The 18,215-nt window shown below is 45.5% G+C and overlaps 2 protein-coding genes across 6 annotated transcripts in view; both read left to right on the forward strand.

The window, feature by feature from the left end:
- Nucleotides 1-7,741, forward strand: part of LOC144504617 (SAM and SH3 domain-containing protein 1-like) — a 97,331-nt gene extending 89,590 nt beyond the window's left edge. For all 3 annotated transcript variants that reach the window (XM_078230243.1, XM_078230241.1, XM_078230242.1), the window contains 3 exons: nt 1,479-2,623; nt 4,393-4,524; nt 5,571-7,741. In XM_078230243.1, coding sequence (XP_078086369.1) covers nt 1,479-2,623; nt 4,393-4,524; nt 5,571-5,645 — 1,352 coding nt within the window. In that variant the 3' untranslated portion in view covers nt 5,646-7,741. The remainder of the gene's footprint in view (nt 1-1,478; nt 2,624-4,392; nt 4,525-5,570) is intronic.
- Nucleotides 7,742-13,468: 5,727 nt separating this feature from the next.
- usta (uronyl 2-sulfotransferase a) overlaps nt 13,469-18,215 on the forward strand; it is an 85,563-nt gene continuing 80,816 nt past the window's right edge. The window contains exon 1 of one of the 3 annotated variants that reach the window (XM_078230245.1): nt 13,469-13,793. In XM_078230245.1, the coding sequence (XP_078086371.1) occupies nt 13,613-13,793 (181 nt within the window). In that variant the 5' untranslated portion in view covers nt 13,469-13,612. Of the gene's footprint in view, nt 13,794-15,096; nt 16,087-18,215 lie in introns of those variants that run through there. The other 2 variants (XM_078230246.1, XM_078230247.1) reach the window with 2 other exon arrangements.

The raw sequence follows: 18,215 nt of genomic DNA on the forward strand, positions 1-18,215 counted from the left end.
AAATTAGAAACAGGAGTAGGCCATTCGGCCCTTCCAGCCTGCTCCATCAATCATTATCATCATGGCTGATTATCAATTTCAATATCCTGATCCCCACTTCCCATCATAACCCTTGACCCCTTTAGTCCCGAGAGCCATATCCAATTTCTTCTTGAAATCAGATGTTTTGGCCTCAGCTACTTTCTGTGATAGTGAATTCCACACAATCGCCACCCTCTGGGTGAAGAAATTTCTCCTCTCCTCGGTTCTAAAAGGTTTATCCCTTATCCTCAAATGATGACCCCTAGTTCTGGACTCCCCCCACCATTGGGAACATTCTTTCTGAATCTACCCTGTCTAACCCTGTTAGAAATTTATAAGTTTCAATGAGATCCCCTCTCACTCTTCTAAGCTCCAGTGAATATGATCCTAACCGACTTAGTCTCTCCTCATATGACGGACCTGCCATCTCAGGGATCAGCCTGGTGTGTTGACTCCCTCCAACCCCATTGAATTTCTGCATTTCTTGGCCATGAGGATAGATGTACAAAAGGACATCCTGTCAAATTCTGAGGGTTGACCACAGTTGTGAGAACTTGTCCCTTTGGCACAGTGATTAGCTCTGCTGCCCCACAGTGCCAGGGACCCAGGTTCGATTCCTGGCTTGGGTCATTATCTGTGTGGAGTTTGCACGTTTTCCCCCTGTCTGCGTGGGTTTCCTCCGGGTGCTCCGGTTTCCTCCCACAGTCCGAAAGACGTGCTAATTAGGTGCATTGACCATGCTAAATTCTCCCTCAGTGTACCCGAACAGACAGCGGAGTGTGGCGACTAGAGGATTTTCACAGTAACTTAATTGCAGTGTTAATGTAAGCCTACTTGTGACACCAATAAATAAACTTTAAATAAACTTTAAAACATTGTGTTCAGAAGTAGCGCCACATGTTAAACAGGGTCAGAGGATACTCTTGCCACAAAATGTTGTCCCAGTAAGTGTTTTGTTTGGGTGGTGTTGCCAGTTGAAGGGAAGGGATTTGTGTTTATAGAGGCAAGCATATGAATATGATGGGCAGGAAATGTTCATGGGTACAGGAGGAGGCCATTGAGGCCTGCTCTGTATTCAGTTAGATCGTGAGGAGGCTTAGCGGTGATCTTTTAGAGGTCTACAAAATAATGAGGGGCATAGATCAGTTAGATAGTCAACATCTTTTCCCAAAGATAGGGGAGTCTAAAACTAGAGGGCATAGGTTTAAGGGGAGAGGGGAGGTGAGAGGCTGTAAATCTCTATGACTGATCTCGATATGACTGATCTACATTTCAATTCTATTTTTCCACAATTGCTCCATATCCATTACCAAATTCAACTCTCAAGCTGAGGTAGGAGTGACTGAGCCGAGGTTGCCAGCTGGGCGTTATTCCTGCCATTGGTTAGATAAAGCTGCTTTTGACTGAAGTTATTGTGTTTACATTTTCAGCATCTAATTGATTTTACTTGTCTTTAGGGAAAAGCAGAAAGTCTTGGCCGTTAGTGTCCACCGGGTCATCGGCAAACCTCAGGCCACAGTTCAAGTGCTCCACAAACTCTCCAGCACTTCACCTCGCAAAATCCATTGAGAATTTGCACCTTGGAAGAGGTGAAGAGAAACGCGCCACAAAGCCTCCGGTCCCGTGTAGTTCCCTAAAGTCACTCTACAGACGTTTTGGTCACCATGGCCATTCAGTGCCCCTCAGAAGGACAAGTTGCCACAAGTTGAGGGTCAGCGTAAGTTGTGAGGACTTGGCACATTCCCATGGCACTCAAAGGCAGTGGCAAAGAGCTCACTCATCCGATGAGCTCCACGTCAAGACTGGTTCTCTACCAAACACTGTCTCAGAAACGGGAACGTGTGCTGCTCTGCCTTGGCAAGGCAAATTCAATGTGCAGCCAGAAATGAAGAAAATATCCTGCGAGAGGCCACCCCAGTGTGGCGCAAGAGTGCTCTGGGGGCCAAGTGCAGTTCCATGTGTGACAGCAGAAGCTCGTAACATACAAATCAATACTACTCTGCTTCAAACTACGCAAATAAAGGACTTGGTCTCCAACCCACTTCAGTTCTCAGAAGATAAGAACATCCCATCTCCAGTTATAAAGTGCGATCTACCCAATCAACCCGCAATACCCCAGCCTCTAAGCTTTCAACAAAACCACCATTTTACAGAAGGGCACCGAGAGGGAGCTAGGATTTGTACCTCAACAGAAAGTAAGAAACTTGCAACTGGTAACGGGGCACACTCCAGAAACCCTTCCCAGCCACCTCCAGTACCTGCCAAGAAATGCAGAGAGAAAATGAGAAATGGCATCCATCCTGTGCCTGCTATTTTAAACAAGTCAACCCCTCCCGTTGCCAGTAGGTACGGAGCGGCCACTAACGTGCATGTTCAGTGTCCCACTGCAGAGGTTGTCAACTCAACCATGGCTGCTCAACCTCCTTGCTTATCAGAGACTGCACAGCAGGAGACTGCCTGTCCTCCACAGCTGGGAGTTAAGTTGTGTACTGTACCTGGAAAGAAGGCCTCGTGGAGGAGAGAAGTAGAACTGGAAATGCTAATAGAAAACAAACTGGAATCGGAAACAATTGACCTGACAGAGCAGCCCTTCTCTGACAAGGTACAAACACTGACTATTCCTCTTGGGCAGCTGTTCTATTGCTAGCACTGAGTCGGTTAGCCCAGTTTAAGGGAGTGTGAATCCCCTGTTGAATTACACTGAGGGTTTAAAGCACAGACGCAGTAAGCAGATGTGAGACATCTAATTCCTGTGGGGGCCTGAGAAAGGTGGCCCTGGGTGGAGTAGACATTCTGATCATTGCTGACATTCCTAATAGGATTGCTTACTCTAGTTGCTTGCACGCTGGATGATTTTATATCATAGCCGACTGCCCCATTCCCCCCACACTCCCACAGCCATCTCCTGAGTTAAATGTGGTTGAAGCCTGCTTCTTCAGGGGCCCCTGTACATCCTTGTCCTCAGCATCCACTTCCTCATTGTGTCCCTGGTTTAATATTCTCTTGATGTGGAGATGCCGGCGTTGGACTGGGGTAAACACAGTAAGAAGTCTCACAACACCAGGTTAAAGTCCAACAGGTTTATTTGGTAGCAAAAGCCGCACAAGCTTTCGGAGCCTTAAGCCCCTTCTTCAGGTGGTGCTTCCTCCACCACATTGCCATTAAACCACTCTGGCAATCCTGGGCATCATTTGGATTCTTGTTAAAATTAACAAAAGCAAATTACTGTGGATGCTGGAATCTGAAACCAAAAGAGAAAATGCTGGAAAATCTCAGCGGGTCCAGCAGCACCTGTGAAGAGAGAAAAGAGCTGATGTTTGAAGTGCAGCAGCTGTCAAAGCTTTGACAAAGGGTCATCTGGCCTTGAAACGTCAGCTCTTTTCTCCCTTTACAGGTGCTGCCAGACCTGCTGAGATTTTCCAGCATTTTCTCTTTTGGTATTTGGATTCTCGTAATTTGAGAGAGGGTCAACATCTGGAACCACAGGCAGTGGGGACAGAAATGTTGGAATTTTGACCTCCCCTGCCCTCTTTTACCCTCTCCAGGATAGGCGGTTGGGTAGTGATGTCACTGGACTAGTGATCCAGATCCAGGGTCATGCTCTGGGGACTCAAGTTCAAAACCCAAATGGCAGATGGTGAAACTTGGATTCAATAAAAATCTGATGACCATGAAACCATTGACGATTGTTGTAAAAACCCACGTGGTTAACACATGTCCTTCAGAGAAGGAAATCTGCCGTCCTTACCTGGTCCAGCCTACATGTGACTCCAGATCCACAGTGTGGAGATGCCAGCATTGGACGGGGGTGGGCACAGTAAGAAGTCTCACAACACCAGGTTAAAGTCCAACAGGTTTATTTGGAATCACGAGCTTTCGGAGCACTGCTCCTTCATCAAGAGAGTGAACTTCAAATAAACCTGTTGGATCTTAACCTGGTGTTGTGAGACTTCTCACCAGATCCACAGCAAAGTGATTGACTCTTAAAATGCCCTCAGAAATCTTGAATCACTCCAAGCGCAATTGAGGATAGATAACAAATGCTGGCCCAGGCCAGCGACGCCCAGATCCCATGAATAAAAGAAAACTGGTTGATACCAATGATGACAACTCATTAAACACCTAACACAGATTCCACACCAATAAATATTCAATGCTATCACAGATTGGCCATTTATGGAAGAACCATATGCCTGTGAAGCTACCAATCAAATTTAGTCAATCAAGTATCGTTTAATCTGTAAATACTGGTCAGGAATTAACTAACAGGAGGACAGTGAACAAGTAACTAGTTCAATTTTTAATTATTTTAATTTAAAATTCATCATAATATTGTCTCTGATGCGAGTATGTCCTTTTATGATGCTGCAGCACGGCAGATGCGGGATTCCAACTGTCCTGATACAAAGATATGCAGCAGATCTGGGATATTCTGTAGAGCACGTGGCTGTGGCTATGGAGCTCGTGAGAGTTAAACAACTCCGCAAGCAACATCGAATGGCAGTGAGTATTTTAATCGAGAAACCTCATTTTACATCAGTAAATATCATAGTTCCTTCAGCGCTTCCCCTTCATGACCGTTCACCCCTTCCCTTGCATGACCCTTCAGCCCTTCCCCTGCATGACCCTTTGCCCCCTTCCCCTGCATGACCCTTTGCCCCCTTCCCCTGCATGACCCTTCACCCCTTCCCCTGCATGACCCTAATGAAATCATTGTCGATCATCGTTAAAAACCCATCTGGTTCACTAACGGAAAGGAAATCTTCTATCCTGGTCTGGCCTAGATGTGATTCCAGATTCACAGCAATGTGGTTGACTCTTGAATGCCCTCAGTTGGAGGGCAGTTAGAGATGGGGAATAAGTGCTGGCCCAGCCATCGATGCCCACATCCAATGAATAAAAACAAACTCACCAAAGCTCTTTAGACAGCAGCTTCCACACCCATTACCGCTGCCATCTAGAACAGGAAGGGCAGCAGATGTATAGCAACATCACCACTTGGAGGTTCCCCTCCAAGCCACTATTCTGACGTGGAAATATAAGGCTGTTCCTTCACTGTTGTTGCGTCAAAATCCTGGAACTCCCTCTCTGAAGGCACTGTGGGTGTACCTACTGCAGTGGTTCAAGAAGGCAGCTCTCAAGGGCATTTGGGGATGGGTAATATGTATTGGCCTAGCCAATGATGCCCAAATCCCATGAATGAATTAAAACAAATGGGATGGGCAGTTTCAATCTTCAGTGTGGCAAGTTTACAGTCAATGTACTCGTTCACAGGACGTGACCATCACTGGCTAGGCGTAGTTGCACTTGAGAAGGTGGTGGTGAGCTACTTACCGTGAATGATATGCAGAATAAGAAATTTGTAAATGCAATATATAGAAGAACAGAATTAATTACTTTGAAATAGAGATAGAATGATATCTACCCATCCTGGTCCATGCATCCCCTAGTGATCAGTCATTGAATCAACTTTCTGAAACGTTAGTTATCTCTGGCCAAGAGAGATCATCCTGAGTTATTAACTTCCTGTCTCTTTGTTTGATGTTTAGATTCCAAGTTCCATCGACAAGATGAGCAGAAAAACTACAGCCCTAGAAATACCTACTGAGTCTTCAAGGAGCTGATCTTCATAGGACAGTCCTGTGTATCGTTACATGCCCAGCACTTCACACAGCACTCTGCATCAAGATAAAGGCTTAATTTAGAAAGCATATTTCAACTCTTGGAGTTAAGAGCCAGCGTGTCACCAGAGTAACCATTACATGAAAACAGACATGCACTGGATATCCTTAATCTTTTCATTCTGTATCTGTGATAGACTTTGTACTGCAGGAGCTGTTGATAACGCAGCCGTACAAATTTCAAACAGGAAGCAGAGTGGAGTTGAATGTTTGGCTGTAAACCTGCTTGAGAGGGATGGGCAGTTCTCCGGGCTGGCCAACACGGCTCTTGGGTAGTCGTGTAGACAGGGTTTCCACCGAGGAAATTCCCAGCGTTTAGTTCTGACTGGGTTACATATAAATCCACGTTTGAGAACTCAGCCACTCCTGTTTCAAATTACCGTTGAGTCCTGAGTCAAGATTGTACAAATAGCAGTCACTGAATTGCAAATCAGGTCCATCCGAGACCCATTCTCAGTATGAACATCCCTCATACTGTCCATTTGGAGATGCATACACTGTCCATTCTAAACTCCTACTCAGTGAGAACATCCCTCTCACTGAACATTCTAGATCCATATTCGGTCCATGAAGATCTCTCGCACTGTACACCTAGACCCATACTCGGTGAGAAGATCCCTCTGACCATTCTACATCCATACTCAATCTATAAAGATCCCTCACACTGTCCATTGTAGACCCATATTCAATCTATGAAGATCCCTCTCACTGTCAACTTTAGACCCATACTCAATCAATGAAGATTGGATTATTATCTGACAGTACTTGCGTTGCTTTCCTCAGCAAACGTCATAACTTCAAAGTATCCTAGAAGTGAAAAATGTGTCTTAATGCTAAAACGTAAAATACATCCGTTTAATATTTAGTGATGGTACAAAGATGTCAGGTGTTCTGGTCAGTTTTGAGCCTGTCTGTATCATGTCACTATATATCGTATGTTGCCTTATAATCACGGCAGAACTTGGATCCCATAAAGTAGAAAAGGAATTAGGATGATCAGAAGTAATTCTTTACATTCTGATATATTATTCTCATTGTACCTGTAGATTTCAGATCAAGGAACAGTTTATTTTGTAGAATCATAGAAATTACAGTTACAGCAGGAGCCCATGTACTCACATGCCTGTGTCATCTATTTAACTGGAGCTCCATCCTGTTATTCTGTCTCCCAATCCTTTCCTCATTATCCTTGACCCCAAAATTCCAGGAATCTCACTCTGTCTCATGCCTCTGGCCAAGGAGAAGAATCTTATCTTTGGTTCCGCGGTCAATTGCCTTCGGTCATGGCAAGTTTTGGAACATGTTCCATTAGGCCTCAGGCAAGGCACAAGGCAGTATAATTCCAGTAGCGTCAGCAAGGACTCAGACAGGACACCCCCCCACCCTGATCCTTAATAAAGGGGACCATGGGTGCCTCCACTGACCAGAATCTCTGCCTATTGCACACTCCAGCGGAAGCGGGTTCTGCCCAATTTCTTTCCCTTCTACACGGCCGGTAGTCCCAGAATTTCAGGTCCTAGATTTTTAATAGTGTAACAACACAATCTATTGCTCAATGTACAAGAATTCTGTATAACTAACTCCAATTCTTTAGTTGTTACATCATATTTCCACCACTTCAGCATTTTAACAATACTCAGGCTCTGTGTCGGTTAAGTGTTTTTAAAAAAAATATAAGCTTCTGATTCTCCTTTTGGCTTTGATGTTACTTAGGAATTGGATTGTGTGTCTTGGGACATCTGGTCAAAGTCCACACCCCCATCGTAAATGTTGACAGTAAATTGAAAATATTGAAAAGCAGCACAAAATTAAACTGATGCACTTTGTGTATTTGAGAATATTTAAGTAACTTATTATATGTTTCCTTAACAATGTAAGTAACTATAACATACCGGTAACAAAACATTCTTATAAAGTGTAGTCAATCAAATGTGTACTTTGCGTGTGACGCGAGGTATGTATGTGTAAATATTCTTACCTGTTCCATTTAGCAGAATAATATTGAAACTTTTTTTTTCAATAAAGTAACAATTGGATGAAATCTCCTGAATTTCCTGAAAATTCCTGGTCAAATCCAATAAGGTTTTAACAACAACTTGGTGAGCATTAATAAAACATGAAACAGTGCCAGATGTGAGAGAAGATGACCACAATCATGATCAAAGAGGTAAGGTTTCAGAAGCAGGGTAGTGGAGAGTGTTAAGATCAGAAGCCCCAAGGTATGTTAGGAAGCCGGACTCGACCCCAACAATTTTTCTATTTTGGCATTAATGCGAGGAGAGAATGCTTCACCTCAAGAGTAATTTCACTAACAAATGAGAGATTTTTTAAAATCAAAACAAGCTTTATTCTTAACACAGTTTGTGTAACTCTAACAAATGAAATAGTTTAATTCTTAACTGTTGAACAATCTTTAAAAGAAACAACTTTTGACTTCTAACTTATCACTATTCAGTTCCAATTAAGCAATATTTCTCTTATAGACTTAAACACCACTTTTAAAGTAGTTAACAAATCCAAGTGTTATAAAGTGAAAAGTGAGAAAATGTACCCTGACTAACCTTGACCACTTTGCAGTAACTTTTTTTTAACTCAAGTGCTTACTCGGTGAGATAAACTAAGGGGACAAGCGTCAGGTGAAGGTCCAATACAACTTTATTGAACACTTTATCAAGGAAAATTGATATTCATTCTCTTCACAGGATTCTTCAGAAAACAGTCTTAAATCATCTACTTCTTAACACATGCTATACCCTATCAATATATTTGAACTGTTTATCTGAAAAGACTGGTAATAGCCGTTCATTAAGGCTGGGACAGGCTGTTCTCGGATTTTGATCGTTGGCTGATGTTTCAGGGCCTGTAGCCATTGATTTGGGCTTCCCTTCTCATCTACGGCTGATTCTGGTCTTCGGGTCATCTCACCAGGGTGATCTTCTGGGTCTGGTCAGTCTGATGATGCTCACCATGAGGTACAAGGCGCTGGAGGTGCTGTGCTGCTTGGCTGCCAGTCGAAGATGATGTCCCGAGACGTCGTTGGAAAAAGTGCAAAAAGGCAGAGAGAGAGAGAGATCTAGGGCTCCAGGTTGCTCCCTTCACGCCCTTCTCAAAGATTCTGTGTCCCGTGTCCAATCCTTGTCACGTTAAGCCTCTTTCACCTTACTGAGCTGGGAGCCACCAAGTCTGTGTAGCGTTCTTCTAACAAAGGTTCGCTGGACGAGTAAACAGCAGTTCATTCTGAACCAATGTGGTCATTAGCACCTGGCCAGGCAGTTCCAAGCCTGTCTGCTTTCAATGGGAAGTTGACTGTCCAAGGCCTGCTGTATGAAAACTGTCTGTTCCAGCTCTGCAGTTTGCAAATTGCAGAGTCCGGCTAGATTTAAACTTTCCTTCCACTTTTCAAGTTTTTAATCCATGTTCATGGAAAAAAATCAATATTTCCGTAACAATCCGAGGTCATGGGTCACCTGACCATACAAATATACTTGCTTTAAACTTTGTTAACAGTCTTGGAGCTTTCAGAGACAAAAAATGAGTTTCAGCAGCTTGCAGAAAACCTCTGACTTCAAGCAATTCCCAGCCAGAAATCAATTCTAAAACTGAAATGAAAACCAGCACAGAATCCTTGTTGCAGACCTAGCTCCTCCCATTAGCCTAATATCACATGACTCTGTCAACCCAGTCTGAAATCCCAAGAGAACAAAAGTAAACAAAAATGCATTAAACCCTCTGCAAAATTTATTTTATTTATTAGTCACAAGGCTTACATTAACATGAAGTTACTGTGAAATTCCACAGAGTAACACATTCCTAGGTAAAATGAGTTATTATTTTGCCTCCTCAGCATATGCTACATTCCCTCCAAACAAACCGACTGCTTGTAACAAAATACTGAATCTTAAAACAGTCCCTCTCAACAGAAAATATATTAATCGCACAGTATCATCACGAGGTTTAGAGAGGGAAATTCAGAGCTTAGCACTTGGATAGCTGAAGGCACGGTGACCAATGGTGGGGCAAGTAAAACTGAGGATGCCCAGTTGCTCAGAGAATCATAGAATCCCCACAGTACAGAAGGAGGCTATTCAGCCCATCGAGTCTGCACTGACAGAGCATTCCACCTAGGCCCTATGCTCATAGCCCCACATGTTTACCCTGCTAATCCCCCTAACCTAAGGGACAATTTAGCTTGGCCAGCAACCTAACCCACATATCTTTGGACTGTAGGAGGAAACCTGAGCATCCGGAGGAAACCTATGCAGACACAGGGAGAACATGCAAACTCCACAAAGACAGTCACCCAAGGGTGGAATCGAACCTGGTTCCCTGGCACTGTGAGGTAGGAGTGCTTGCCACCGTGCCACCCCATTGGAGGGGTATAAATCCATGCTGGCTTCCCTTCATCCGTGTTTGCCCAATTAACTTTTTTTTCCCCCTGAAATATGATTTCTAAAGGTTTCCCCACCACTGAGGTTAAACTGATTGATCTACAGTTGCTGGGCTTATCGTTACACCCTCATACATGTAACAAATCCCTGGAGCCATCAGTGAAATCGATTGGGGAAATTGCGGTTGTTCTCTTTAGAGAAGAGAAGTTTGAGAGGAGATTTGACTGATGTGTTCAAAACCATGGGGGGGTCTGGACAATGTAGATAGGGAGAAACTGCTCCCCTCAGCAGAAGGATCAAGAACAAAGATCAACGATTTAAGGCAAATATTGTCGAGAAAAGAGCAAGATGAGGAAAAACCTGTTTACATAGTGAGTGGTTAGGATCTGGAATGTGCTGTCTGAGAGTGGGAAGGAGATAGATTCACTTGTGGCTTTCAAAGAATAATTGGATGGTTACTTGAAGAAAACAACTTTTGCAGGGCTAAGGGTGAACAGTGGGTGAGTGGGAACAGTCAGTTTACTTTTCCAGGGAGCCAGCACGGACACAGCAAAATGAATGGTCTCTTTCTGCGCTGTTGCCACTCTGTGTCAGAGCTTGTAACTTGTAAATCAGGAAATGATCAGGAGAAGGATGGCTGTTTCCACAAGTAACTGTGTGGTTCTGCACTGACTAATGTGTGTGGAGTCAGGCTGCAGAGGGTGCTTCAGTTGGGGGAGTACCCATTGTTTGATGGAGCTGGAGCTGCAGAGAGCGGTGTAATTGGAGGATCGGCTGTTGTTGCTGTGGCGGAGCCTAACATCTGTCACAAGGAAAAAATTGAAGCCATTATTAAAGATGTTAGTGCAGGGCACTTGGAAAAATTCAAGGCAATCGGGCAGAGTCAACATGATTTTGTGAAAGGAAAATCATGTCTAACCAATTCATTGGAGTTCTTTGAAGGGCGTGGTATGGATAAAGGAGGATCAGTGGATGTGCTGTACTTAGATTTTGAAGAGCATTTGATAAGGTGCCACGTCAAAAGTTATTGCGGGAAATGAAAGTTCATGGTGTAGGGGTAACATATTGGCATGGATTGAAGATTGACTAGATATCGGGAAACAGAGTTGGCATAAATGGGTCTTTTTCTGGTTGGCAGGGTGTGATGAGTGGTGTGCCACAAGGATCAGTGCCAGGGCTTCAACTTGTTACAAGTTATATAAATGTCTTGGATGAAAGGACTGAAGGGATGGTTGTTAAATTTACTGATGACACAAAGATTGGTAGGAAAGTAAATTGTGAACAGGATGTAACGAGGCTACAAAGGGACATAGGTTAAGTGAGTGGCAAAAATTTGCTCAATGGAGAATAATGTGGGCAAATGTGAAATTGTCCATTTTGGGAGGAAGAATAAAGAAGCTCATTATCTAAATGTTGAGAGATTGCAGAGCTCTGAGGTGCAGAGGTGTTTGTGTGCATGAATTACAAAAGGCTCATATACAGGTACAGCAAGTAATTAGGCAAGCTAATAGAATGTTCCATAGCCAAGAGAGAAAATGTTGGAAAATCTTAGCAGGTCAGGCAGCATCTGTAAGGAGAGAAAAGAGCTGACGTTTCGAGTCCAGATGACCCTTTGTCAAAGTTAAAAGGTGTAGAAAGTGGGAGATATTCATACTGTGGGGTGAGGGAATGAAAGATGAGTCATAGCCACAAAAACAAGGGGAAAGGCTGCTAATGGCAGTCCATTGAGAGAATAAAGGGTGTGAATGGCCAAACAGAAATCAGAGGATAAGCTGTGACAGATGAAGATGTGGGGGGAGGTGGAGGAGATGGGTGAGAGAGAGGTAAAATTGAGAAAAAGGGAAGCAAAGGTAAGGAAAGGGGGGATAAAATAGAGAAGAATTGTGGGGGGAAGAAAAATAAAGACAAAAAAGAAAAAAAGGTAGGGAACAGTTGAAAATTAAATAAAATGAAAACAAAGGGGTCGAGGTGGAGCAGAGCTGATCATCTGAAGTTGTTGAATTCGATGTTGAGACTGGAAGGCTGTAACGTGCCTCGCCGGAAGATGAGATACTGTCCCTTTGCGTTGAGCTTCACTGGAATATTGCAGCAGGCCAAGGACAGACATGTGGGCATTGCAGCAGGATCGTGTGTTAAAATGCCAAGCAACGGGAAGGTCAGGGTCCTGATCTAGGGGGGTATTGATAGGGTGGATGTTTCCTCTTGTCCAAGAGTCCAGCATCTAGCTGTGGCGGAGCTGGAGCTGTAGAGGGCGCTGGAGGACCGGGCATTGTTGCTGTGGCGGAGCTGGAGCTGTAGAGGGCGCTGGAGGACCGGGCATTGTTGCTGTGGCGGAGCTGGAGCTGTAGAGGGCGCTGGAGGACCGGGCATTGTTGCTGTGGCGGAGCTGGAGCTGTAGAGGGCGCTGGAGGACCGGGCATTGTTGCTGTAGCGGATCTGGACTGCAGAGGGCGGTGTATCTGGAGGACCGGGCATTGCTGCTGTGGCGGAGCTGGACTGCAGAGGGCGGTGTATCTGGAGGACCAGGCATTGTTGCTGTGGCGGAGCTGGAGCTGCAGAGGGCGGTGTATCCGGAGGACCGGGCATTGTGGCTGTGGCGGAGCTGGGGTTCTAGAGGACGGTGTCTCTGGAGGACCGGGCATTGCTGCTGTGGGAGCTGGGCTGCAGAGGGCGGTGTATCTGGAGGACCAGGCATTGTTGCTGTGGCGGAGCTGGAGCTGCAGAGGGCGGTATACCTGGAGGACCGGGCATTGTTGCTGTGGTGGAGCTGGAGCTGCAGCAGGCGGTGTATCTGGAGGACCAGGCATTGTTGCTGTGGTGGAGCTGGAGCTGCAGCAGGCGGTGTATCTGGAGGACCGGGCATTGTTGCTGTGGTGGAGCTGGAGCTGCAGCAGGCGGTGTATCTGGAGGACTGGGCATTGCTGCTGTGGCAGAGCTGGAGCTGCAGAGGGCGGTGTATTTGGAGGACTGGGCATTGTTGCTGCGGCGGAGCTGGAGCTGCAGAGGGCGATGTATCTGGAGGACTGGGCATCGTTGCTGTGGCGGAGCTGGGCTGCAGAGGGCGGTGTATCTGGAGGACTGGGCATCGTTGCTGTGGCGGAGCTGGAGCTGCAGAGGGCGGTGCGCCTGGAGGACCGGGCATTGTTGCTGTGGCGGAGCTGGAGCTGCAGAGGGCGGTGCGCCTGGAGGACCGGGCATTGTTGCTGTGGCGGAGCTGGGCTGCAGAGGGCGGTGTATCTGGAGGACTGGGCATCGTTGCTGTGGCGGAGCTGGGCTGCAGAGGGCAGTGTATCTGGAGGACCGGGCATTGTTGCTGTGGCGGAGCAGGGCTGCAGAGGGCGGTGTATCTGGAGGACCGGGCATTGTTGCTGTGGCGGAGCAGGGCTGCAGAGGGCGGTGTATCTGGAGGACTGGGCATTGTTGCTGTGGCGGAGCTGGAGCGTGTTGCCTGTCAGTTTGAGATTGAGGCCGCAGCGGGGTGTGTGGTGGCTGCTGTGGGAGAGCGGCTGCTGCCGGTGCCCGATGGGCGGTGGATCAGTGCGGGTGCGGCAGCTGATGATGGTGCTGAGGAAGCTGCTCAAGTGCTCGCAACGGGACTATGGCTTCTGCCTGGCCTCAGTGCTCTTGTTGAGTTTGGCTTCGCTTTGCTACCAACTGAACGGCGGGGCCCCGGCCCTGCTGCTGGAGATCCGCAAGTACCTGGGTAGGTAGCTCCCGAGCCGGGGGACCGGCAGCGGCCCGGCTGCACCTGGGCGAGCGCTGCTCACATTCCGGTGTGGGTGAGGGAAGGGGCTGTGATTGAGGGACAGTCCCTGAGTGAGGGTGAGGGCCAAGTTATGATTGATTGAATGGAAGAGCAGGCTCAAAGGGCTGAATTTGCCGCCTCCTGCTAATTCCTGTGTTCTTATGAGGGTGAGAGCCAGGGGAGCTGTGGGTGAGGGAGAGGACTGAGTGTGGGCGAGGGACAAGTGGTGTGGGCATTGGATGGGGCTATGGGAGAGGGTCAGCAGGTGAGGATAAAGGAGGATGGGGATGGGCGAGGGCAAGGGACAGGATGGGTGAGGGCAAGGGACAGGATGGGTGAGGGCAAGGGACATGGCAGCAAGGGGGTGTAGGTGAATGACAGGCACAGAAGTGGGCGCGCAGGGGAGTAAGCAGCAAGGGATAGCCGGGGGAACGAGTGTGTGTGACAGTGGGGATAAGGTAAAAGTGTGAACAAGGGGCAGCTGGCGGGGGTGAGGGTGGAGGGGTAAGAGTTGGCGAGCAAGGGATGGCAGGAGGGAGAGTTTGTGTGAACGAGGGGCGAATGGAGGGAGCGAGTGAGTGGCAGTTGGAGGGAGTGAGCATGCTTGATTTTATTTTGATTTATTAGTGTCACATGTAGTGGGGTACAGTGAAAAGTCTTGTTTCTTGCACGCAATACAGACTAAGCATACCATTCATCGAGTCGGGAGAAGGAAAAGACAGTGCAGAATATAGTGTTGCAGTTAGAGGTAGGGCGAAGGGAAAGATCAGCTTAATATATAATAGGTCCATTCAAAAATCTGACAGCAGCAGGGAAGAATCTGTTCTTGAGTCGGTTGGTACATGATCTCAGACTTTTGTATCTTTTTCTTGATGGAAGAAGATGGAAGAGAGTATGTCCGGGATGCGTGGTGTCCTTGAGTATGCTGGTTGCTTTTCCGAAGGAGGGGGAAGTGTAGACGGAGTTGATGGATGGGAGGTTGCGTGATGGACTGGTCTACGTTCACAACCCTTTGTGGTTTCCTGCGCGTGACCAAGATGAGGGTGGGGTGAGAATGTGAACAGGGGGGGAGGGGGTGGGATTGGTGTAGTTGGAGGGAGTGAGCCTGTAAGTGAGGGGCAGTTAGGGGAGTGAGCAAGGGATGGTTTGGGGGGGTGGGGGAGGCAAGGGAGAGAGCAAGGGATGGCTAGGCCTCAGTGTGTGAGCGAGGGTGGAGTTGTTGGCGAGCAAAAGGAGGGAGAGCCAGTGAGTGTGAAAGTATGTGGCAGGGGAGCAAGCATGTGAGCCCATGGCCGCCATGGAGTCCACATGGGACAGATTGTGGTTAGATGTATAGGAGTGTGTGTGGGGGGGAGTGGGGGGGATGTGAAAGATAATGTGTTTTAAATATTTGATGTGCTCAGTGTGAAGTTCAGCGTTCTTTAGGAAATGCCATTGTAATGTTGCAATAATGCTTTTCAGCTGATTGAATCAACAACTATACTTTGACTAAAGTTAAGAAAGTGAAGTTTAGATAACTTCACACTGAATCCCCTGCTTTGCATGTGATGTGGAGGAAGGGAGACGATCTCAGGAGTTGCCAAGTGAGCTAGAGGGAGTGGGGAAAGGTGGTAATGGAATTGTTGAGTAAGAGGCGGCGAAATGTCGGAAGTGTAGATTAACAATGCGCACAATTAGACTCCTTTAGAAACTTGAGTGTGCACAAAAATTTAAGACTGGCAGTATTCATCCCAGAAGACTGGAAAGCCCCCGCACTGATATTTTCCAGGACTGGCTGGATTCTGGTCATACTCCAGAAAATTGCCAAGTAACAGATGGATGAATTGTAAACCTTGATTGTGAGGAAATTGTTTGACGTTGTGATAAGGGACTGCGTACGGGATTTTGTTAAAATACAACGTTTAATTAGAAACCAAAAACAAAATCCTGGAAATACGCGACACTTCTAAAGAAAAAAGAAGTTAATGTTTAACATCATAAGTATTGAAAAGCAAGTATTTTAACAAGATTAGAATTGAAAGAAGGGCAGCCGAGCAAACAAATAATCCAGTCATAAGTAAATTAATGAGTTGAATGACCTGCAAAACATTGGAAGAGCAAGGCTGAAATGAAGCCAGAACCAGTGTGGAATGAAAGAGAATCGAGTGTTGGGAGAACACAAAATTGACTCATAAAAAGGACTTGAAATGGTTGTTGAGAACATGCCATCAGTGTCGATCATTCAGGCCATTGTGTCTGTGTTCTGAAACTGGTACTTACCGCATTCTATTGTCTCCTAAATGTTCCCATTTGAAAAATAATCATTGATTCTCCCTCCCCCTCCGTTTCCAGTAGGAAATTACAATGTACCAAAAAACCCTCTGCAGTAACAGATCCCTTAGCCTTTGTTATTTTTGTTTTAAATGAATGCCCACCATTTACAATCTCATTAATCTGGCAGCTGAATCTCGGTTAAATCCCGTATCCTTTATTCTAATAAAGGGAGATCCAGGACCTTCTCTAACACTGCTCAGCTTTCAGAATGGAGGGATGAGAACCCATTTTGTTTTAGTGCAAGTCCTCCAACTTTCAAAGTTTTAAAAACATGAGGCCCTAAATTTCTAGTCCTTTCTGAGGTTTTACATTTGGTATAAATTTCCTCTCTTTGTACTTGCAGAATAAAGCAGCTCACGTTTCTCTGTTGTACATTTCACCTATTATCTATTTGCTCCATATACTACCCTATAAATGTTCTCCTTGGTCGGCTAGTTAACTTCACATTCAGCTCCTCTACTCATTTTTGTTTCATTTCTGACTGCTTGTGTTTCCTATAAATGTGTCCTGCTCATTTGTTATATGTTTTTTTTATAAAGAAGTACAATTACAGTGGGCATGTTGGTGTGTGCATAATTTGGCTATTAGACACATTGTTCAGTTTAACATGGTAGTGATATATCTGTTACTGGACTTTAACCTGGTGTTGTGAGACTTCTTACTGTGCCCAGTTCCAACGCCGGCATCTCCACATTATATCTATTTTTGCCCGTCATCTCTATCTGCTGCAGCCTGAACCATGACCTGAACTATCCTCCATCCCAACAGACCCTATACCTGACCAAGGACGGAGTGCTATTCTGTTCTTCTGTTACCTCACGTGGGGAGCATAGCTCAACACTGAACAGGACACTTCATAGTTTGAATCTCAGCAGGCAGGTCCTTCCCCAGGGCAGAGGAACTAAATTAGCTCACTAACAAAAATCAGATTAGAAACCGCAGCTTTAGTGGATATTTCCTAGGATTTTTTTGGACCAATTTGTTCTCTAATGTCTTGCAGATATGATGCTACAGCAAGAGAAAAGTGTTTGCCCTGTTTCATAGATTAATGCATTTTGAAAATGGAGAACCTTGACATTATTTTCGTCTGTAATTCACTCATTCAAATCTCAGTAAACACTCTTTCCACCTAAGTACATACAGCAATTAAGATGCTCCAATCGGCAACTTTGAAATTGGTATTAATGCAAACGGCCAATCGTTATCACTCTTTGGCCATAGTTTGTGACTGTCTGTTTTAAATGTGGACATTGTAAGTGACAGGGACATGGAGAGAGAGCAATGACCCAGATAGTGACACCATTGTTTATACCGCACCATCCTCCAGTCTCAATCATATCGCCGTTTCTGTCCTTCACCTGGCTTCTAATCAATGCCACCAAATTCTCTTTAATACTAACACAACAATTTATATCACACCTTTAACATGGTAAAAAAATCCCAAGGTATTTTCTCAGGAACGTTATCGCCCAGAAGTTTAACCAAGCCACTTAATGCAACATCAGATAGGCAGAGCATTAGGTTTTGAGAGAGTTGAGGAAGGTATTCTACAACCTAGAACCTCGACTGCTAAAGATATGACACCAATAGTAAGCAATTCAAATTGGGGATGTGCGAGAGGCCAGAATCGGCAGAGCATGGATCTCAGGAGGGTTGTTGGGCTGGGGGTGATCACAGAAATAGAGAGGGGGACCCGGTCAGGTAGGGATTTGAAAATATTGAGAATTGTACATTTTCCATGCGGCATTTAATCAGACATGTTTTTAAAATCCAAATGCACCGCATCCTTTGCATTTTCCTACTCATTTTTAATAAATTCTATTAATTTTATCAGATGCAACTTGATCTTGACAAATCAATGATTGTTGTTTTTAATCCTCATGTTTCCAAGGAATTAACTTATGCCGTATTGTGATCATGAGAAACTTACTAATTATCACATTTAGACTGACTCATGTTTAGTTGTGTGATTTATTCCCTTTTCCCCTGTGTTAAAGAAGGATTTGAACTCCAATTCTCTGACACAACGTCATTTCCAAGAACATTTCATAGGTTATATTCAGAGTC

Source organism: Mustelus asterias, chromosome 15 (assembly GCF_964213995.1).
Source record: "Mustelus asterias chromosome 15, sMusAst1.hap1.1, whole genome shotgun sequence".
Taxonomy (NCBI): Eukaryota; Metazoa; Chordata; class Chondrichthyes; order Carcharhiniformes; family Triakidae; genus Mustelus; species Mustelus asterias.